Source organism: Colletotrichum lupini, chromosome 8 (assembly GCF_023278565.1).
Source record: "Colletotrichum lupini chromosome 8, complete sequence".
Classification (NCBI taxonomy): domain Eukaryota; kingdom Fungi; phylum Ascomycota; class Sordariomycetes; order Glomerellales; family Glomerellaceae; genus Colletotrichum; species Colletotrichum lupini.
In genome coordinates this window covers 3281373-3303590 of record NC_064681.1, presented here as the reverse complement: position 1 = coordinate 3303590, position 22218 = coordinate 3281373, and the positions used below count along the sequence as shown (strand labels likewise).

The following is a 22218-nucleotide window of genomic DNA, read 5'->3' as shown; positions in this document are numbered from 1 at the left end:
GGCTGCGTGAGGCGTATCAGTCGGGAATGACCGATACCCTGTGCCTTGATCTTGTCAGATGAGTAGAAGCCAGTGGCTTATATATCGGACGTTCGGTGGTATTGGAGCATTCGTAACTCCGCCGGATGGCTTTTGGCGTCGTAATTAGTAGGGGGCTCGGCGGTGGATCGCAGAAATGAACGAATGTTCGGCGCAGTCTAAAACTTTTGAGAAGGGGTCAGCAAACATGGAAAGTGTGAAGCAGGAGAGAAAAAGATGGCGTACAAAGCCTGGCTCCGCGACGATGCCACAGTTGTGCTGTACACTGCAGCTGGCCTAATTACAAGCCAGAAGCCGTCATTGTCAGGTTCGCGCAAGAGAGAGACCACTCAACCCTCCGATAAGTAACTAGCGCCCCGTCACATGCACGTCCATTCGTGGAAGGGACGAGGGAGAGTGGGGGGACCCTTGTCGGTCCGCGGCCCCTGCTTTTCTGGTTCTGGTCCATCAAGGTCCGTGCATCTTTTCGATGTGCATCGACGTCGATACCTCAGTCTTAGCTTACCTGTGATATCTTGAAGTATCATGGCTCTTCTCATTACCACCAAAACCACCCAAAACCAACCCCATTTCCAACCTTCCCGTGCCTGCACAGGCCATATCCGACAATGCCTTCCGACCTCTCATCATATCTTGCAAAGAACTACTTAGTAGCAGATCCGAAACCCACCAAGAAGCGCAAGCGCAAACAACCCACCGAGACCCAAGGCCTCATCATCGCAGACGACGACGACAACGGATGGGGCAACTCCACCGCACAAGACGACGACGCAGAATCAGGACCGGCCCTCGTATCAGGGACCTCGGCAGAGTTTAGGAAGACGAAGAAATCAAATTGGAAGACGGTCGCCGCATCCTCGAAATCACAAGGCGGCGCCGGCGCGGGCAACAATGAAGACGACGACAGCGCCGCAGCAGCAAACGCGATCCTCGCCTCGGCAGCAGCAGAAAATGCAGCAGCACGAAACGCAGACGACGAGATGCCCGTCATAGAAGGAGGAGGCGACGACGACGACGCCGCCGCCAACGTCGTCAAAATGAGCGACGGCACACACGCAGGCCTGCAATCCGCCGCCGCCGTCTCGGCACAGCTCCGCCGCCGCCAGCAAGCCGAAGAAGCCGAGTTCGCGAAACTCCGAAAACACGGCAAGGAAGAGGAGACGGTCTACCGCGACGCCACGGGCCGGCGCGTCGACGTCTCCATGAAGCGCGCGGAGGCGCGCAAACTCGCGCTCGAGGCCGAGGAGAAAGAACGGCAGGCAAGGTTGGCGCCCAAGGGCGACGTGCAGCTCGAGAACGCGCGGAAGCGCAGGGAGGCGCTCGAGGACGCCAAGCTCATGACGTTTGCGCGGACGGCGGACGACGAGGAGATGAATAACGAGCTCAAGGAGCAGGAGCGGTGGAATGATCCCATGGCGCAGTTCTTAAGCGACAAGACGGGCGGCGGTGGTGGTGCAGGGGCAAAGGGTAAAAAGGGGAAGAGGCGGCCGTTGTATCCTGGCGCTGCGCCGCCGAACCGGTATGGCATCAAGCCGGGGTACAGGTGGGATGGCGTCGACAGGAGTAACGGGTTTGAAGGGGAGCGGTTTAGGGCGATTAATCGCAGGGAGCGGAATAAGGGGCTCGACTACGCCTGGCAGATGGACGAATGATCGCGCTAGGATGTCGACATTTGGTTCGGTTAAGACACCGGAATGCGATGGATTCAAGCATTAGATATCCCATGATATTTGCGTTCCAATCACAATCAAGGTGATGGTTCAAATGTGAGCCTACATCATTTTGAACTTCGAAATAAAAATGACATATAATTTCGTCCGGTGAGCAAGAACTTGACTTCATAGCGTAGAAGACAACCAAAGAGCATGTTCATTGCGGTCTCGAAAGGCGTCCTGCTGGCTTGACGTCTCTCTTCTACTATTGGCTGAGATGTGTTTGCTCGGGTGCTTCTCTCCTCTTAGAATATCTGGTTCGCGTTTGCGACTCTCATTGAAAATCTTCAAAGATGACTAATCTCGCCCGAGCCATGTACGCCCTCCTCGAAAAACAAGCTGTGCTCATTTCACTTATACAACTTTTGTGAGATAATCCAAGGTACTCATTTATGGGTGACACGTCGGCGCAGGACTCTTCGCCGACGAATTCCATCCTAATGATGGAGCAATCGCTAGCAGAATCTACAATATTGGCTTTCCCGCCTAAGGTCTGCGACGAAGGATCTTGTCGGATCCGTAGGCACAGTTCTCCTTGACAAGCTTGATCCATTCCTTGCGATCCATCTGGCCAGGGCCATCGCCGATGCGTCCCTGGAATCTTCTCATAAGGTTACCAATGCTGATACCGCCAGGGAGCTCAGGAAGGGCGTCAACAATCTCGTGAGCTTGAATGGGGCCACGGGGCGCGGGCGATCCCTCGGGAACTGGTGAACCGGGCTTGGAGCCTATAAACTGCGTTAGCATGTACTCCAAAAATTGAGGAGCGCGATCCATGTGCATACCGGATGCGGCCGGGACAGGACTACCGGCCCTCGAGCCGACCGGCGTGCCTCTTGCTCCGCTACCAACGAGCTTGATCTTCTTCTTCCTCAACTGGCCGTCTGACATCTCTCCTCCAGTTGCCTCGCCGTCGCTCATGGCACCCTTGAGGTGGCTCTTCAGGCCTCCTGAAGGCGTAGACGAACGGCTCTGGTGGACAGAAGCCGCGGCATGCTTCTTCAGCTTCTTCCGAGAGGACTCGTTGCCACTAGATTCCGACAAGTTGGGAGAGCCGGGACGCTTCAGAGACTTGCCCTTCTTAAGAGCATCGGTATGTTTCTGTCGGCCAGACGGGGTAGTGTTACCCTTGGAAGAAACGCCCGACGCAGTCTTATCTTTGGAGTCTCCGTCCTTGTCCTTGTTCTCTTCATCTTTGTCCTTGTCCTTCTCTTCTTCCTTCTTCTTTTCCTCGTCGGAATCATCGTCGCTCTGTGCATGTGATTAGTAAAAAAATAAAATGACAGCTTCTCTGAGCATCTTACAGATGAAGACTCGAAAGGATCGTAGCCACTCGAATCCGACTGGTAGATAGTCTCCTTTTCTCTCTTGATGAGTGCCTTGGTGGTTCGCTTTCCCTCTTTGCGGCGCTCCTCCTCGGCTTTCCTCATTTCGTTCAGCTCCTTTTCTACTCTGCGCTCGTCGGCCTCGCCAAACAGATTGGCGCCCATTTGATCTCGGCGAATGCGATCGGTAGCCTCTTTGGTATCCTCGTCATTGTCCACGTCTAAGCCGGCATTCTCGTCATCGTCCTGGAACTCGTCGCCTTCCATGTCAATTTCGTCATGGTCCTGCTTTTCTTCTCGAGAAGCAGCTCTGAAGGTGCTACTTTCTGTCTTGATTCTCGCAGGTCCGTACAGAGCATGTCTGGTCGCCTCCCATTCATCTTGCTCGCTCTTCTTTTGCTTGTCACGCATGTACCATCGGCCGATGTCTGTCTTTTTACTCATCAAAGCCTCGGCTTCTTCAAGCCTCATGGTATTGAAATGGGGCTTCGCAGTAAATTTGTACCACTTTTCCAAAGGTATCGCCGCGAATTTGCCATCTCTAGTAGCAACAAAGCAGACGGTGGTCTCGGACAGAGGCGCGACGTATGATCCGACCCAGACGTTCTTGCCATCTGCGTCCTCTAGGTGCCAAGGGAGCGCCTCCTCGTATCGCAGGCCCTGTTGCTTCTTCTCTTTCTCCGACCGAGGCTGGCGGTGGAACTGGACATCCTTTTCCTTCTCCTTGGGCTTGGGCTTTTTATCAAGACTAGGATCTTTCAGACTGGGTGCACTCTTAGCGAGTTCCACAGCTCGAACAGCCTCACGTTCGGCCTTGAGCTGTGCCAAACGCTCGGCTTCCTTTTCGTCAACGGGTTGTGGCTCGGGCTCTTCGTGCTTGACCTCGCGTCCGGGAGGCGGTTGTCGTGGATCGCGACGTTGAAGCGTGACAGGTCGGGTAAATTCATCTTGGTTTGTGGGATCAATGCCGTTCCTTTCGAGCTCGGCCTTGGCGGAAGAGAGTTTCATAACGTGATGTCTGACACCATCTTTCAACGCTTTTTTGGTCGTTACGATCTTGAATTCCCTGACGTTCTGGGGCGCGGGATCGAGCCAGCCGCCGTTTGCCGCTCTCTTCGCTCTGATATCTTCCTCGGTTTCGGGTCGCTGAAGGCCGTGGTGACCTGTTCCACCGGCAGCTGGTCGGGCTCCTGAGGCGGTTTGCAGCGAGCCTGGAGGGGGACGCGAGGCAGCCGGTCGTGGAGCTCCAGGTCGCTTGCGGGCAACAAGGGGATCGCCTTTGGGTCGTCGCTTGATCGGAGGGGGACGAGGCTGTCCAGGCTGTCCTGGTAGGCCATTCGGGTTTTGGCCGTTGGGCAGACCTGGTGGCGGCGCGCTCATGCTGTCAGCGGGCGCGCGAGAGTCGAGAGCGCTTCCTGCAGGCTGTTGTCTCGGGAAGATTCTAGTGAGCGACGCTTTATTTCTCCGTCGTCAAGCAGTCTCTGTCAAGTGCAAGTCAGAATCGTAGGCAGGAATGAGGCTTGCCCAGATGTCTAGGGCCGCGGCGCAAGAGAGAATAGCTGGTGACGGTAGACTCGGTGATGCGACCGAAGGTTGGATATCAATGTTCGCCAGAAAGTCTCGAGGACTAGCTTGATCGGCGGTTGTGTACTCGCGAATTGATAAGTACGGATGGATTGGCGAAGGTGAAGAGGTCGAGGTGATGACAAAGAGCATGCCCGGACGATGAAGTGCATGCGGGAGAGGAGGATTGGAAGGCGCGCTCAGAAATCAGGCGCACTTGCCTAGGCAGCTTGGAGAGCTTGCAGAAAAGCTGGGCGGATACCGTGCTAAGGTAAGGTACCTTGATTGTAGTTTGCCGGCAAAAGCTTGGTGCGCGGTACATTTGTAGCCAATGAATTGACCAAAAGTAAGCCCAGCGTGCTAGTACTCTTTCTGGGCGGGCCATCCTCAGTGCCTCACAATTCGCCAGTGGCTGTGGAACCGCATCTGGAAAGGGCGAGCCTCACTGTGGTAGGACGTCATTGGGATGGCCTTACTGTTCTTAACTTGCCGTACCTCAACTAGTAGGTACCGTAGCTTCAATAGCAAGGACAGATGTCGCAATAGATAAGATACCTAGCTTTCCTTCAACTACTTTAAGGAATTAATCTTACGTGCGTGCAGAGTGCCCCTGGCTCGAAGCACGACATCAATGCCTTATATCTATTGAGTATTAATAGGATGTTCAGCCTCGACAACGTCAACCGTTATCAAAATGCGTGCCCTTGACTGGCCCATATATTTGCACCAACCCAGACAATAGTTACAAATCCAGACATCACGGCATCCAAGATAGGGGATTTTGCTGTTTTCTGCTGTAAAGGGGTGAATAGGAGAATCCAGTCAATGGCTTCACGAGACCGTGGAAGGCCATGAAAGATGTGAGATAAATAGTAAGCATCCAATTCATTCCACAAATCTTGGTTTTAGCTATCCACATAGAGGTACTTGCGGTACCTTACCTCACAGTCCGCGGGGGGCAGTATCTGTACAGTGAGAAACCGACTGCATGTACCCATTGTCGTACAGTGCGTCGCAAGTCTGAGACTGTAGCCCCTCACTCCGGAATGTACCTGCTTCCCCACGTAAAGCTTCCACCTCACTTGAAGTTCCATTTACACCACCTACCTACATGAATGAGGTGATCGCCAATCGGAAACTGAATACAAGCTTCCCAATCACAGCACTCTTACTCACCTCCGTATCTATCCTCCAAATCCCCAATCCTCTGCATCCAACTGTCCAAGCCATGCGTCCCGGACGTGTCTGACCAGGTAAGTGCTCTGCGCCTATTTTCAGTGCACCCATCTCATCAACTCTCACAGAAGCCTTACCCTTCCTTCAGCTGTATCCAACTCATCGTATTCGATGATAACATCTTCAAGCAACAATCACCATGAATAATAGCACCAGAAATTCCGGCATGGGCCAGTTTGGTGGCTCTCAAAACAATGGGCTCGAGGATCAGTTGCGAAACATGATTCTCACCAACGGTACTCCAGCCACCGGCCAGCCTCAGGTTCAAGATGCCCCGCGAACAACCGCGCACTTTCCCGGTGGCGGAACCCCGGCGAATGGACCGAACGATCATCTTCAACCCCATGGAGACCATCCCGAAGCTTCAGCCGGAGTCAATGGCAAGCCACCACCCTCGCCCAAGGTGGGCAGAAAGCGACTCAACCAGGCGCAGAGACGACAGATGAATGCTCAGTTGTCCATTCCCATTGACACTCGCCCCTCTCCGCCCACCGAGGCTGGACGACCCTACACAGGCTGGCCTTCTCCTTCTTACCCTCACGAGAATCCTAGATTCCCCTCTCATGGACGACCAGGCAAGACGTATCATAATCCAGACCTGCACCACAGACCGCATCACCTTGCAGGCGGCATGTCGCCTCGCTCCCCCAGACAGAACGGACATCGAAACCTCGTCAACTCTGAACGATACCAGCATGATCAGCACCCAAGTGGTCAGCAAGAGCACGGTTCACCGCGTTTTCCACGGAACAATCATGGCCAGCTTTACAGCCCCCGTGGTCAACACCACCCAGTCCGGCCCGAGGAGTTGGAGAACCAGGCATCCTACCTAGAAAGCCTCTGCAACACTCTCGTTGCTGGCGCAGAGATTGAAAGAGGAGAGATCGCCGAGAAGGAAGCCTTCCGAGTTAAGATCGAACAAGTGTGCCAGGCCGCGGTTGCCGAATATGAGGCGACACAAAATGGTCTGGAGAACTTTCCCCCGCCGTCTGTGCAACTCAAGTGCTTCGGCAGTCTGTCTTCTGGGTTCGCAACGAAAGCCTCAGACATGGATCTCGGTCTGGTCTCACCCCTTTCTACACCCCAACCGGATGAGTCGGGCTCTGCGATACCCAGACTTATCGAGAAGGCTTTTCTCGAAATCGGCCTTGGCGCGCGTCTGCTGACCCGCACGAGAGTACCAATCATCAAGCTTTGCCAGAACCCGCCCGCGAAGCTGCTCAAGGACCTCTTGGAAGAGCGTGAAAAGTGGGAAAAGGGCATCGTGGATACCGACCATGCGGATGCTGCAGATGATGACGAGACGGCTGATACTCACACCAAGGAAATGACGGACGAAACGATCGACGACCCAAACAACCCAAAAACGGGCGAGTTATCTCCTGCAGGCCCCAATCTGAACGAGCCCAGAGTGCCGGCTATCTACCAGCCCGAGAACCAGTCTCTCTCTGCTTACTATAATGTAGCGAAGCGAACTTTGAGAAGATTGGGAGGTCGGGATGTGACTCTCTCTAACTGTCGTGAGCTGGTAGAGGAGGACTACGACTTGCTCAACAAGGTTTGCGAAGCGTTCTTGAAAGGCATTCACGACGTGCCGCTGAGAAGTAGACTCTCAAATTACCTGTCTCTTTCTTTCAAGACGATCACCAATGTTCCCAATTACCGGTCCCTGGCTGGCGTGTACGCCCAGATGGAAGGCGAGAAGATTGTCATGCTATGCGAAAGAGAGGCTGAGATCGGAAGCATAGACGACACCGACGATGCAACTCGGAATTTGATAGCGTCTTGGAAGAATCTCCAGAATCAGCAGCACTTTGGAATCGAGCCCCTGACATACAGCAAACATCTGCAGCTGCACCTGGAGAAGCTCAAAAAGCTCCCCATTGCGCAACTGCTCACTCTCGAACAGAGCCAGTTTGAAGCAGCTACCGGATACCACGCGAGGACACTCAAGATCCTCGCGAACCTCCGCCCCCGAGGCGACCCTAACGCTACGGCCGCGAAACAGCTCATCATCAACAGATACACGGCCGGCATCTGGCCGAGCACCACTCGCAAGAGCGTGCAGGAATTCATCGACACCACCAACGGACCACTCAGCCTCCTCACCGTCGCGCGCCGCCACAAGAGTCTTCAACTTGCCCTCGAACTCGAAAAGGCAGTCGACCAACACCTGTACGATCCGAGCATCGAGAACGACGTGAGAGAATACATCTCGATACTCCGTGGTCCCATGCGGAAGAGCAACGTTCAAGACCCCCAGTACGACTTCGTCATCCCCGTCACCAAGCAAAACATGGAGACCATAAAGCGGATGCGCGACCTCAAGGATCCGGCCAAGATGGCCATCAACCAGCCCCGCGATCCCTACCGCGACAAGCTCGAGTTCCCAAAGAACGGCGTCGGCGTCCAGTGCGATATCAACTTCGCCGCCCATCTCGCGCTGCACAACACCCTCCTCCTCCGCTGCTACTCCCACACCGACCCCCGCGTCCGCCCGCTCGTCCTCTTCGTCAAACACTGGGCCAAGGTCCGCAGCGTAAACACCCCGTACCGCGGCACCCTCAGCAGCTACGGCTACGTCCTCATGATGCTGCACTACCTCGTCAACGTGGTCCAGCCCTTTGTCTGCCCCAACCTCCAAGCCCTCGGCCCTCCGCCTCCTCCCCCTGAAGGCCTGCCTCCCAAGTCCCCGGCGCTGCTCGACGAGAGCATCATCTGCCGCGGCCGCTTCGTCGGCTTCTGGCGCGACGAGACTGAGATCCTCCGCCTCGCGCAGATGAGCCAGCTCAACGGCAACCGTGACTCCGTCGGCCAGCTCCTCCGGGGCTTCTTCGAGTACTACGCCCAAAACGGCTCCATGAGCACCTACCCGGGCCGAGGCTACGACTGGGGCCGCGACGTCCTCAGCATCCGCTCGCCGGGCGGCCTGCTCTCCAAGACAGAAAAGGGCTGGACGGGCGCCAAGACGGTCATCGAGTACCGCCCCAACGCCAACAACACCGCCGCCGTCAACTCCCCGAGCACCGACGGTCCTCCCCCCGGACTGCAGGGACAACAACACATGACCTTGAAATCGCCCATCGACCCGCCCACCCCGACGACGATGACAACCACCAGCGGCACCATCACTACCTCCACCGATAGCAGCGCAGCAGCATCGGCGGCGGCGCAGAAGAACGGCGAAGTCAAGGAAGTCCGGCACCGCTACCTCTTCGCCATCGAAGACCCCTTCGAGCTAGACCACAACGTCGCCCGCACAGTCACGCACAACGGCATCGTTGCCATCCGCGACGAATTCCGCCGCGCGTGGCGCATCATCAAGGCCGCGGGCGCGGGGAATTTCGGCGAGGAGCTGCTTCAGGATGTGGCGGCCGTCAAGGAGGAAGGCGAGAAGAGCACATATTTGCAACTGTTGGACGAGATTCACGGGTGGGAACTGTTCGAGTAGAAAGGGGACATTGCTGTGTTTACTTGAGAGATGTGGACGAATTTGACGTTGTGTTTATGAAATCCCAGGCAGGGGCGTCACGGAGGACTAGGGGTATGCGGTACGTGTGTACTGCAGGGACGATGTCACGACGTAAAAAGGCAAAAAAAATGTTTGAAAGTTGATTTGTATTATTATCAAAAACAGGAAGCTAAAAGAACAAAGTCGGCGCACACGCCGACTGTGATCAAGACATCCACACGTACATCACTTGAAGAGATGTTCGAAGGTTTCTCTTATCCCTCTCCCACCAGTCCCGGAGGCTGTGGCCGTCATGAAGACGACCGGAAGAGGGATCTTCTTTGAGTCGAAAATTAATCTGCCAACGCTCCGTTCAAGGCCTGTTCTGGGATGAACTGGGCCCCGGCTGTTCAGAAAACAGCATCGTTGGTGTGAAAGGTAAGAAAGGGTGATGCGATGGATGCAGCCCAGGCTTCCATCAGGTAAAGGTGAAAAAAGGTGTATCAGTTGAGGAACGCGCGCACACGCCATACTGGATGGCGGCCCGGTTGAAAAAAAGGTATCAAAGTTTCATCATTCATGTCTAATACTGACCATGCTTTGTGTTGATGTTGAGCAAGACCTACCAAAGTCTCCTTGGGAACGCGTATTTTTTTTGGTTGCAACCATCTCTTGGCCATTCCACTCTTTGCCGTTGTAGCCCAGAACGCCGCGCTGAAATGCCTGTCTCCCCCGAGTATGCCGCACACATACTGGAACTCAATAAAAAAAGAGAATCCTTGAGCCAGTCCAAGATAGGAAAAAGCAGAAAAAGAAGCCGTGTCAGGCGAACTGTAACCGAGACAATCCTTGCACGCTCTCTCGCCGGAAAATCTTTTCAGTCCAGAATGTGTTGGTACAGAGGGGAGATTGATTCGCCGTAGTGGTTACGGCGAATCGCCTCAGCAAGGAGGAAGGAGAGGTCCAGTACCACGAGCTTGGGGCACCGCTTGGCCTGATCCTCGGGGATGGGGAAGCTGTTGGTCACGAGAATGGTATCGATGCACTCGCACGCCTGAAGCTGGTCGAGACTGTCGCCGCCGAACACGCCATGGGTGGCCATGCAGTAGACCTTCTTGGCGCGGCCCTTCTTGACGACTGTCTCGGCAGCGGCGATCCACGAGTTGGGCTTGTCGATCATGTCATCAACGATGAAGACGGTTCTGTTCTTGACATCGCCGACCAGCGTGATCATGTGCTCGACCTTGGGATCCTTCAGGACCTCGTCCTCTTCGTCCGACTCCGGGGCCGCGTCTCCAGAACCTCCTAGGGCATGGGGCTCGGGAGCAAAGAATGATGATGCGTGCGACATGGTCATGGGATCGTCGCCCTGAACGCTGCCGCTGACGGTCGATGCAGCTGGCGATGGATAGTCGTCGTCCACTATGTGACCCTGAACCAATCGGCCGTGCGTAACTTCATGGGCGCGACGATCATCGTACTGCGCGTCGCCCTCCTCCTCATCATCGTCGTCGACCGACCCATCGCCAGGCTTGGACTGCGTGGGTGTTGTGGGCCGGTCGTCCATCGATCTAGGGTGGGACCTCGGAGCGCTGGTGAACTGAGGGGAACCGTGTGCGTCGGTTCTGATCCGGGCAGCTCGGCCAGGTGCAGCGGGAGGTGTGGAAGGTCTGGGTGGCTCACGCGTTGTCTCCAACACGGGTTCCCGATCGAGATTGTCCAGGTGATGCATGATCATACTCGAAGTCATGTTGGTTCCCTTCCGGTTCTTCTCTGTTGTGACCATGCCAAAGTTGAGCTTCAATGCGTCTGCAAGCGATGTCACACGCTTGGTTCCGCCCGCGTTCTTGGACACGACAACGGCCTCCTTCCAGTTGGGCACGTTGTGACGAATCCATCTCGCAATGAGGGGTTCGGCGTGAAGGTTGTCCACCGGGCACTTAAAGAAACCCTGCATCTGGGAAGCGTGCAGGTCGACGGTAATGACGTGCTTAACGCCGGCCACGCCGAGGAGGTTGGCAAGCATTCTTGCTGTGATGGCACCCCGATGGGACTTCTTCTTCGACTGGCGACTGTAGGGGAAGTACGGAAGCACAGCTGGGGAAGCGGTTGAGTTAGCACTATAAGACGGTAGTCAGAGGGAGTGGAGCCAATCTTACCAGTGATCTTGTTTGCTGATCCGCCATTGCAGGCCGAGATCATAATCAACAACTCCATGATGGTGTCGTTGACCTTGGCGCTGCCGGACTGGACGACAAAGACATCCTTTTCGCGGACGCTGGTCAAGATTCGCACGCTCGTCTCGCCCTTTTGTGTGACGGGTCAGCCTCAACAGGGAGTCCAAACAAAGTTGGAATTGGTCCAATCAAGGCAGTGGGAGCGGCCGCGGCTGCTGTTCCCCCCATGATTTACATCATGAAAAGTTCGTGAGCAGGAACGCGGCGTTTCCCCCGCCCTTGGTGGTCGACGGCCCAGCGATGCGCACTTTCAGCTTACATTGGAAAATTGGGTAAGCTCCGCCTGGGCAGGAGCCATGCCCAGGTTCTCACATATCTGATTAGTGAGGACTGGGCAGGAGGAGCCCGCGAAGATGAGAGTGCCGCGCATGTTGAAAAGAAGAATGCGAAAGGCGAAGAGATTTGATTCGCGAGGTGGGGAGCTTTTATTACTGCGAAGGAAAAATTGAGTTGGGGACAAGGGGGCTGTTCAGCCGAAAAGCGGGTGGGCACGGAGCCAGGCGTTGCAGTGGGGTCGAACGGACAGTGCAGGCACGTGTAATGGGCGAGAAGGTGCTACCATCACACTGTATTTATCCGGGCCGGAGATACCCTTTCCAATCCCTAAAGCAGGGCCGCCGCTTCCTATGGTTGATGGGGCCTGTACGTACCGTGTGTCACGCACCGTGACCCCGCGATGAGTTTCTGCAGGAGCTCAGGTCGTTCTTTCCATTACCTATCAAGGCAAGTATTCAGGCAGATGTCTTGAGATAACTCAAATCCATGTCCCAACATTCAATGGATTACTTGTAACGGGATCGTTTGATGGAGATTGGACCGCCGTAGTCAAAGAATTCGAACGGGTTCTAACACGCGGTATCAGTTGGGGAAGCAGCACACTAGAAGTAATCCAAAAGATTAGGTCAGTGGAAGAGATTTTGCAATAGATTGGCTGTTAATCTCGTGACCCGGAGTGAGCCAATCTTCGTACATGTTTTAGTTCTAATGTAAGTCTGTAAGGCAGAATCATCATACAATGGGAATTCCTCATCTCCTAAACCATCTCTCCCCTTATGGGGTATTTGGGCCTCTCGACGGCGACAGAGTTGTCATTGATGGCCCTGCTTTGGCATACCATATCTACCATCTCTGTACGAGAAGTACTTCCGGTCTGCCATCCTACGATATCCTCGGAAGAACCGCGATAGGATGGTTAGAAGAAGTCACCAGTCATGATATATCAATGTAATTCTTTCCTCCAAGACATGAAAAGACCTAAGCTAACGTTCAAAGCGCCGCCATCTACTTTGATGGCTTCCTCCCGGCATCAAAAGCAGAAGTCCGCCTCGAGAGGATACTCAAGGTATCCTCGTCCCTCAAGGTCTTCCGCTCAGGTTTCCCCAACGGTTGCCCAGCCAAGCAGATTGCATCAACGCGTTTCTCATTACCACCTCTCTTCCCAACCGATGCCCCCAAACGAGACCAGCCCCTGATCCCACCACCAGCATTTCTCGTCGCAGCCATCGTCGACAAGCTGGAATCGATCGAAAAGTATGCCTCTCTGGTCCGCCTGGTCCCCGGCGAAGCAGACGCCTACTGCGCAGAAGACGTGCTGCGCAACGGCGGAACCATCCTGACCTCGGACTCCGATCTGACCGTCCATGATCTAAAGACAGGATCTGTCGCCTTCTTCAGAGACCTCCACATCGGCACCACCGACGACGACAAACCCGCTCTCCTAGGCCCAAAATTCTCCCCATCAGAGATCGCCAAACGTCTACAGCTACCAGAGGACCACGGCATGCGCAGGTTCGCCTACGAGCTCTCCAAATCCACCCGGCCCAAATTCGCACAAGTCCTCGAAAACTGCAAAGGCGAGGTCGCAGATCCGGAAGAGTTCCGCGCCTTCTGCGCACCGTACGAGACACTGGAGACTACAGACTGGAGCGCTGTCCCGATCCTGGGCAGCCTCGACAAACCCTACCTCGACGCGAGGCTATCCGAGGTCGTCCTGCAGTGCGTGGGCTACTCCGGGGTAGCGAAGCCGCTCGCGGCCGACTCCGGCGCCGCGGGCTGCATGATGTGTCTCCCGCCTCTCCTAGACTGTCCAGCCCGTGCTAGCGCATGGGATACCAGCGCTTCCGTGAGACAGCTGGCATACAGCCTCACGTGTCTGCTGCGACCCGGGGGCGTCTCCCACGTGAGGGAGTACCGAAGAATGTCGTCTGGCGTGAACCAGGGCAAGTACATGGCGATGCTGCCCCGGCCCTGGATCAAGGACTCGATGGATGCTCTCCTCAAGACCTTGACCAAGGCAAAAAGTAGCCTTACCCAAAAGGGCTCGTCCTGGCAGGCAGTCAGCTTGCAGCTCCTTCTCGCTCACGCGCAGGAAGAAGATAAGCTGGATGCGTGTCTGAACTCCATCAAGCTAGGCCAATCGGTGTCGGCAGACTCGAACCTTGTCCCGTGGGATGTCGTGCACCTATCGGCGCAGATCCACGCGACGCTCTACTCTCTCCGCATCTTGGCTCAGGTCCTGGATCTCATGTACGAGGTCGGAGCCAAGGACCCGATCCAAGGCTCCAAGCAACTGCGCGAGTTGTTGTCCACATTGCCACCTCTCACTGAGTATCCATCAGTCGATGGGACAATGCGCCTTCTCGCGGGTATGAAAACCAGTGGTGCGCTTGGCAAGGTCGCCACGGCGCTGGGTATTTCGGACGATTTGCTTTTGCCATCAAAAGAAGCCAAAAATCAGAAAAAGAAGCGGAAGAAGATGGCAGACGCAGAACCTCGCATGAGGCCCGAGAAGAAAGTGTCTTCAAATCCCTTTGATATCCTGGGTAGCGAATAACAAGCCTAAAGACGCCCGACATAGCCGCCGCCTATTTCCGGAGCACTTCCAATAAGCATAAAAAGTGATTAGGGAAGCGAAAGCCTTATACCCGTGATCTCACATATAACAGTGTCATTATTCGTATCATACAACGACTACTCAAAACAGGGTTCCATCGTCGTGAACCTGCGGAATGAAACCAGGGCACAGCCAACCTCTGCCCTCAGGGCAAGTGAAGATGACCTTCCCATCTCCGCGCAACAAACCCATCTTGAACTGCCAATCGGTCTTCACAGCGATGCCATTGATCCGCAGCCAGTACGCCAGTATACCTTCAGGCGTACATCCCTCCTGGCCCTCTGGCTTCTTCTCCCTGGTCTTGGTATTGAATCCCTTCCACTTCGCCGTCTCCTTCTCCAGAGTCCGCATGTGGATAAACTCGCGGTAGAGCGCGAGGTAGGTAAACATGGCATTGGGGCGCCCAAAGGCGGTGATGTCTGTAACGCCCGCGCGCAGCTCGCCGTCGTGGAGCATGGCGTACCACGTCCAGTCCAGAGTAACGCGGGGTGCCAGGATGCCGTTTTCGGGTACCTTGAGCGACGAGAGGGCAGGCGAGTCGCCCCAGTACAGCAGATCGAGACGGCCCTTGTAGATGTAATCGTAGGATATGCCCTCCTTGATCATGTAGCTCTGCACCTGCAGGCTGGCGAGGTATAGTGCCTTCCACTGACTGAGCTGGTGGTTGAGTTTATCGTTGCCGCACTCCTTCACCAGCACCTCGGGAGGATCCACGGCGTTCTCCTTCACACTGTCCAATTTCAGAATCTCCACAGTCTTGAGCGCGTCTCCAAAGCACGACTTCAGGTGCTTGGTTATGCTGTCCTTGTCCACCGGGTCACCGGAATCGTGGTTGACATCTTCCAGGTACGTAAACACGTGTACGTCGACACCGCCGCTCCCAGTCCACGTCTTGACGAGCTTATTATTCTGCTCCTTGCAAGTCTTCAAATAGGTGCGCAAAAAGCCGGTGTACACGATCGCGAGACGTCCCATATCATCTGAGGCGCGGTGGAGGAGGCAGGTGGTTTTGCTCCCAGCGCGAATATGCAGCTTTCCAGAGTCCAAAAGCTCCAGAACCAATTTCTCGTCGCCACTCTCAACAGAAGCGCACTCGGGGAGGAGATTTGAGATCCATGGCGTTGCGCCGTACGGGGCAGCAGTCTCGTTTGCCCACGAGAGCATCAGCACGCCCTCCTGGGTGAGCTCGACCTGCCATGATACGGGCCAGTGGTACTCGGTATCGGACGTGAACAACTCGATCTCTGTTTTGGTGTCGAGGAGCGAAAGGGAACCGCTATCGAGGAGATTGAGTTCGTAGCGACCGTTTGGCGAGGCGAGACGGAACGGCGACAGCGACTGGCCAGCTTCGAGCTTTGAGACCGTCTTCTTCGTATCGGGTTTCGCGCCTGTGGCGGGAGCAGGTGTTGGCTTCGGAGCCGCGTTTGACACGCTCTGCGATATAGCAATTGAAGCCAGAGACGTGATCACCTCGTTGGCATGATCTCCGACGGGGCCGTTCGGTTTATCGGCACCTTTCGAGACATCTTTGCCGCCTGTCGTTTGGGCGTTGTGGCCGAGCTGAGTGGGCACGTTGTAGCCTACGTGGGGGAGCTGCGGAACTAGGAAGATTGCCGCGACGAGAAAGACGGCGGCCACAATGGCCAGCCGCGTACAGGTACCGCTTAGCATCTTTCAATGTGTTGTGTTGTTTCTCGAAAGACTGTCCATTGCTGTAAATGTCACGGCCTTTGATTTGCGCCTTCTGCTCGTGATGAAAGGGGCCTGCCGAGGCGTCTGATTCTCACAGCGGCACGGCGGCAGGTTCGCGAGGGCCAAGCACATCGCTTGGAGCTTATCGCTTAGCGGAGCTTGGGCGAGCATAAAGCTGCACAATTCCGCCCGTGAGCATCTGAGCCCCGCTTAGTTGCATATCGGTATCATCTCATCATCGGATTCAGTAAGCTACGCAATGACTACCTTACCAGACAGTCAATCCCGATCTCAATTGTGAATAAGAGCGAGAGTCAGAGCTTCTGTGATGGCCAATTTGGTTATCCTAATCCACATTGCGATGCACTATGTAGTTGTTTCAGGGAGATAGTGGGCATCCTACCATTAACTGGGCATGATTTACTGCGCTATTCATCCAGAAGTGCTGAATTATTTGGACAATACTGAAACAGCACGGGCACCGAGTGATGATAATCTGCTATGAGTCATAACTTGCAATGTTCATGTTGCCAGTATCACTCTTATCTTTGTATGCCATAAAATGCATGTTGATAGTAGATCGAAGGATGAACTTCGAGAGTGCTATCTGAAGATCTTGAGACGGAGCTAAAGAATTTGGGTCTACGTAAGTGTTGAAGGAAAATGAATTCATGCGGCACTCGTCATATTTTGGTGGTATGGTTTCCACCATAACTCCTAGAAGTCCTGAGTGGGACAGGCTCAGCGCTGTCATTAAGTCCAGTGGTCACTGGAACGGCTTCGTAGCCGGCCGGTAGTCGTCCCTCCCGACCAGACTTCATTCCAACTTTAAAGACATTAGTATCACGTCAGAGGCGGGTCATGGGACGGAATCATCAGCATAGACTTACACGTACACATGTACACGAGTTCCGCGACCACTGGGATCCACGTTGCTAACGCAACAATTTGTCCCAAGCTCCAGCTTTGCCGATCACTCGGACGCCCTGTGATATCTAATGTCTTCCTCCGAATGCGGTATAGCAGGAAGATCAAGTACCACATTAAAGCCAGGAGAACTAGTTACACGAGATAAGTTCTCTTGGAATTTAAAAAAGTGAGGCGGGAATCCAAGCTCATTCCCTCTACGCTGTTGTTGCCCCCAAACGCTGGTATTCTCCGATCTGCTCGGCTGAAAGGCCAAGTGTTCGATCGGTAGTCAGCGCCACGGTCTTGTAGTAGAACAGGAGCTCCAGCTCTCCGTTTTCTGGATATCATTTTGATCCATGACGGGACAAAATAGAAGAGGAGGATCGCATTAAGTGCCGATCATAGTGCCGTTATGGCTATGTAAGACCTAGAGTGCAGAAGCTCGGAATCACTCGATGTCTTTGAGAATGGAAGGATCTACCTACACCTATCCCTACAATATCGCCATCCATCTCAAAGTCGAGATGGGAGCGAAGTTCGACAGCGTACTCCTCATCAAAACTCCCAAATTCGGTTCTATTAGCCCAATTCGGTAGAAAGCTCGGTGGTTCGCGTATGTGTTAAAGGGTCCAAGGCTCGGGCTCGTTTGCGGTGAGGTTATCGTACCATCCGATAAGCTGAGCTCTCGAAGTCAGTATCGTGGATACATTATGGTGTTTGAGTGCGTCAATCATATACGCTTCAACATCTGGCAGTGATACTCTCGGAGCTCCATGACGAAGATACGGTGCTGCGAATGCGCCGTACGTTATGCAATCGTTGATGAAGTCGATTGGCTGAAGTGATGGCGCCGTCCATGGCTCGTCTGATCGTTGCTCGCTCATTCGCTTTACTTTTCGGTTAGAGTAAGTCGCCGAACATGGCCATGGTATTACAATAAGCCGAAGCTACAGTTGAAGTACCGATCAATTCCGGTCACAGCTTCATCAATGTCTTTCAGAAGATCAGAAGAAAGGCTTCCAGTCACGGACTCATCGTCCTTATGATGGCTGCCAAGTCTTTTTGGGGACAACCGCGAGATGTTGGATAATGTGCATGACGGACAGGCAACCGCAGATGACCCTGGAGCAACACTTCTGATTCGCCGAAAACCATAAGATCGTCATGAGCCTGGTTCAACTATCAACTGTGCCACATCCTTCACACACTAATTATAGAAGACAATCCCCTGTGATCCTTATATACGCCATGAAAGCTTGTCCTTTAGAGGCGAACGCGATGTCGCTCTGACAGTACTAGAGCTAGTTTCTGCACTGGTAAGTGTCATCTTCAACCTCACTACTAGATTGAAGAGTAATGTAAACATCGCTTTCAAGAACACACGACGTCGGACATCAAGAGCGAGTTGACACATTCGAATTTGAACTTACTTGCTATTGTAGAAGCGAAACTTTACGCACCATTCTCTCTTGGCGGCAAAGAAACCTGTTACGATACTGATTGCAACGGGCTATCTTCCCAGAACAACGAATCGTCTTCTTGGTAAAAGAATCAGCCGTGGATTGAACGACTACCTAGTCTAACTTGATACCCGGAGGTCAAGGTGAGCTATGGTATTGCTATGTGATGCCCCATCTCCAAGTTTCGTTCCAGACGGTGATCGCCACTTCATAAAAGGTATGAGTTGAAGTATGAGGCTGATCAATGTTACCATATGTACGTCTCGTCGATGAAGGTTATTGGAATAGGTGCCCGCAGGGCGAGTTCGCTCACAATGCAGCGAGCTTCGTCTACCATCGGTGCAGGTCCACTGACGACGACCGCCAAGCTGCCGTCTGCATTGCCAACTTCCTCCTCCAAGACAGCACGGAGCCTGAATCTGTTGCCTACCGAGACGTTTGCATCGACGCCGTTGAGATCGACGCTCTGAACGAGCCCTTCGGTTCGCGAAGACCAATACAGCTTCGCGTTGCCGGGATACGTCTGCAGAATTGGGGCTACAGCTGTGATAGCAACACCTCCTATGATGCAGACAAGTTTCTGATACTTGCTGAGGTCATGGTGTGGAAGGTACCCTGCTTCGACAAAAACTGGCACTCGAGTGTGTGAGCGAAGCAGTCCTGTTGCCCCCGTGAAGGATCTGACCAGGAACGAAAGCCCGACGCGGGACTTCTCCTTGACAGCAGCCACCTCCATAACACTCGACTCCTTTGAGTAGGAGTTACCCGAACTCTGAGGTGGCATAATACTGTGATTCATCGACTTTGCTGAAGCAGGCTTCACTCTGGAGGCCAAAATGGAGAACGGGTGGCTCTCCCAAGGTCGCCATGTAAGTGTTGGGAAGTAGAGGTAGGCGTGCCCGCTCCCGACCGCGCCTTCAATGTCCAGCTGCATATACTCCTCGTCGATGATGGTGATGTCAGCCCACATCAAGCCATTCCTCGCCATCCGGATTACTCTCGCTACCCGATCGAACCCCCAAACGGCGAAGCAGATGTACATCCAGATCTCATAACCCCACTGGTCTTGGAATCTGTAGACAATGTGTAGGTACGATCCGACTACGGCGAAAACAGCAAGGACGATATGAACAGCCAGGAACAGCTCGTAGAGTTTGGCGCGGAAGGGAATGACCGAAGCCGGCAACAAGATGCTCATTGCCAGCGTGCCGATGATGCCCCAGACCCAGTAGGGCAGCTTGGCTTCGATATCATGCTGGCCCATGCTGACGTAGATCTGAAGCCAAGCTGCCGAATGAAGGCAGGCCTGAAGAGTACAAAAGTACGCGGTCCACCGATGCAAGAGCATGAAAGTGGACTGGGTCCAGTCAGTAACCCAGTAGAGGAAATTGTTTCTCCCAGCGTAGAGGATGAGAAGCGGTAAGTTCGCAAAACTCAGGACACCCATGCGATTGCTAAAGGACGTCAAGAGCTCCTGGTCCTTGTTATTGACCCACCAGGCGTTGGGCTGGGCCGAGTCGTAGCCTACACCACTGAGGACGACATTGACGGCTACCATGTAGAAGATCAATATTGCCTGACCACGTGTTGGCATGATCAGCAGGTTGAAATAAGGAGCCTTGTGTCTCCGCCCGAACAACGGTGGGTCGATGAAGAGAGCGTGGATCTTCGAGATAAGCAGTTTGGGCAGCGGGATAAACCGAAGCAAAGAGAAGAAGATTGGGACTGCTGCGCCCAGGGCAATTAGGATGAGACTTTGACAAGGTCAGCAAGACTTCATCCCAGAACATAAAAGACAAGACCTACCCATATCTCTCGTGGGCAACCTCCATCTTCTCGAACATGCCCATGGTGTTGTACTGCACTTGATAGTCGGCATCTGACACCAGAGACTTTTCCTTTAGAGGCAATGCAAACACTACAGTGGCTGTAGGAGTTCCATTCACATTGCTAAGTGCCTCCTGGTAGGTCCACTTCGGCGCTGGGGGGTAGGCATTGACATTGACGCCTGGTTCGTCAAGCCTCCTATGGCTATTGCGGATGCTAGCTTCGGTCGACTGCCAGTACTTTTCGATCTCCCATACTGAGAGATCAGTACATCTCTGTGGGAAGACGCTAGTCAGCTTTCGGTTCTGGTTTAAGCAGAGGGCCGAACTCACCGTATGAATGCACCATGCAAAAGAAGTCAGGAAGACGTTGTCGTTGGCATAGCATTCCGGCGAGGTATCGGCCATGGTCATGCCATGAATCTCCATCACATTGCTGCAATTAAGCGGACTGGCTGAAAGTGTCACACGACACGAGTACGCACACAGGGGCTCGTTAAAAAATTAGTCCATGAGATTCCACAATGTTGAACATAACAACTAACCTGGTACATGGTGATACCATAGCCAATGAGTCCATGTCCTGCAATGCCCACTTCTTCAGCAACCACACCGCCAGCCATACCTGCGGCCGCCAGAAAAACGGCCGCAAGGCCCGGAAGTGAAGACATCCTCATGGACTGGACCACTTTCAACGAGTGTAGCAACGTACGCAGTCTCGATTGGGCTAGAAACTATCCACAACTCTGCCTCTTGCGTCGAAAAGAATGTGTTCAAAAGTTCGGAATCGGTCTCGGTTTGATTTTTGGACAAACCCAAGTCCGTATTGTGGGCAGTCAATGTCTTTCATAGAACTGAACTAAAATGGGCGCATGCTTTGCCTGACTACTGTGCCGAGGTGCCGGTTCTACGAGCTATTGACCATCATCTCTGAATCATACACAAATCGATGAACTGGGAGAATACCGATCCTCGCCAAGACCCATTGCCAAGTCCGATTCATTGGGGATGAGTTCTGTCATTCAATATGTTTCCCCGGGTTCTGCTGTCGATTTGCCGGTGGTTCGCGGTGTCCACCCCGATTCCCCGACCCGAGCTCAACCTCAATTCCCGGTCTACAAGTGAGCCAGTGGGACATTAGTTCTGCCTTCCTAATCGAGCTTTACGACTATTGGAACAATCTAAAAATCGAAAGCAGTTTAAAGATCATTGCAACTGTTTTAGAATCTGGCTGTGAAACATTTAGGCTCCTTTCCTCTACCTTGAGAGGGAAACGGCGATAGTAAATTTGCTTGGAGTATAGTGTAACTTTATCCCAGTCAGTGAAATCCTCCAGGCATGAAGCAATAATCTTATGAAACCAGTGACTTGGAAGAATGTCTCCGTATGATTTGAGAACATTGTTCCATGAATATTGATGATGAAGCATTCGAGTTTCTAGTCGAGAAAACACCTGACTTGCTGATTGAAATCATAGGTTTCGCAGAAGTGAGCTCGTGTTAAGGAGCGGTTTAGACTCATTATTACATCGAACTGTCACCTACATGGTTCAAATCAGCTTGTGAATCCTGTGTAATGGTCCATATCTAGTGTGGTGGCGAGTTGGGTGGTCGCTAGGGACCTCAATTGCCAGAGACACAGTTTGTCCTCAGGCTCCTCTTTCCCTTGAGTGTTCCTATGATAACATTTGATATGTCAATGTTTGTGGAGTTATGGCATAGGTCTTAGATCAAAGCCCAAAGCCAGTTCGTAAGCGAAGGTTCGCCAGTTCTTGATACTTGTATTGTTGGTAAATTGTTACTATCTACGACCAACGGCGCTGGTGAAAAATTGCTCTCTAGTACTAATATACACCGAAGCCCAAAGATTTTGTGC

At 53.6% G+C, this 22218-nt stretch overlaps 8 protein-coding genes across 8 annotated transcripts; 3 read left to right on the top strand and 5 right to left on the bottom strand.

The window, feature by feature from the left end:
* Positions 1 to 647: 647 nt before the first annotated feature.
* CLUP02_15474 (uncharacterized protein) lies at positions 648 to 1691 on the top strand (the record flags this gene model as incomplete). Its single annotated transcript, XM_049294398.1, has 1 exon — positions 648 to 1691. The coding sequence occupies one exon, from the start codon at positions 648 to 650 to the stop codon at positions 1689 to 1691; it is 1044 nt and encodes a 347-aa protein (XP_049151544.1).
* Positions 1692 to 2237: 546 nt separating this feature from the next.
* CLUP02_15473 (transcription initiation factor IIF subunit alpha) lies at positions 2238 to 4456 on the bottom strand (the record flags this gene model as incomplete). Its single annotated transcript, XM_049294397.1, has 2 exons — positions 2238 to 3002; positions 3056 to 4456. 2 exons carry the CDS (start codon positions 4454 to 4456, stop codon positions 2238 to 2240), a joined length of 2166 nt encoding a protein of 721 aa, XP_049151543.1.
* Positions 4457 to 4546: 90 nt separating this feature from the next.
* Positions 4547 to 5024, bottom strand: CLUP02_15472 (uncharacterized protein; the record flags this gene model as incomplete). The annotated part of the gene is made up of 2 exons (XM_049294396.1): positions 4547 to 4707; positions 4784 to 5024. 2 exons carry the CDS (start codon positions 5022 to 5024, stop codon positions 4547 to 4549), a joined length of 402 nt encoding a protein of 133 aa, XP_049151542.1.
* Positions 5025 to 5627: 603 nt separating this feature from the next.
* CLUP02_15471 (uncharacterized protein) lies at positions 5628 to 9326 on the top strand (the record flags this gene model as incomplete). The annotated part of the gene is made up of 4 exons (XM_049294395.1): positions 5628 to 5646; positions 5710 to 5882; positions 5944 to 5965; positions 6004 to 9326. The coding sequence occupies 4 exons, from the start codon at positions 5628 to 5630 to the stop codon at positions 9324 to 9326; spliced, it is 3537 nt and encodes a 1178-aa protein (XP_049151541.1).
* Positions 9327 to 9413: 87 nt separating this feature from the next.
* On the bottom strand, positions 9414 to 11933 carry CLUP02_15470 (ribose-phosphate diphosphokinase; the record flags this gene model as incomplete). Its single annotated transcript, XM_049294394.1, has 7 exons — positions 9414 to 9437; positions 9527 to 9546; positions 9617 to 9858; positions 9921 to 10199; positions 10226 to 11423; positions 11486 to 11633; positions 11823 to 11933. 7 exons carry the CDS (start codon positions 11931 to 11933, stop codon positions 9414 to 9416), a joined length of 2022 nt encoding a protein of 673 aa, XP_049151540.1.
* A 645-nt stretch (positions 11934 to 12578) lies between these two features.
* Positions 12579 to 14396, top strand: CLUP02_15469 (uncharacterized protein; the record flags this gene model as incomplete). The annotated part of the gene is made up of 2 exons (XM_049294393.1): positions 12579 to 12787; positions 12836 to 14396. The coding sequence occupies 2 exons, from the start codon at positions 12579 to 12581 to the stop codon at positions 14394 to 14396; spliced, it is 1770 nt and encodes a 589-aa protein (XP_049151539.1).
* Positions 14397 to 14537: 141 nt separating this feature from the next.
* On the bottom strand, positions 14538 to 17192 carry CLUP02_15468 (uncharacterized protein; the record flags this gene model as incomplete). The annotated part of the gene is made up of 6 exons (XM_049294392.1): positions 14538 to 16127; positions 16182 to 16323; positions 16421 to 16494; positions 16552 to 16647; positions 16886 to 16974; positions 17039 to 17192. 6 exons carry the CDS (start codon positions 17190 to 17192, stop codon positions 14538 to 14540), a joined length of 2145 nt encoding a protein of 714 aa, XP_049151538.1.
* A 1572-nt stretch (positions 17193 to 18764) lies between these two features.
* On the bottom strand, positions 18765 to 21020 carry CLUP02_15467 (ferric reductase transmembrane component 4; the record flags this gene model as incomplete). The annotated part of the gene is made up of 4 exons (XM_049294391.1): positions 18765 to 20271; positions 20324 to 20619; positions 20677 to 20835; positions 20889 to 21020. The coding sequence occupies 4 exons, from the start codon at positions 21018 to 21020 to the stop codon at positions 18765 to 18767; spliced, it is 2094 nt and encodes a 697-aa protein (XP_049151537.1).
* Positions 21021 to 22218: the final 1198 nt, after the last annotated feature.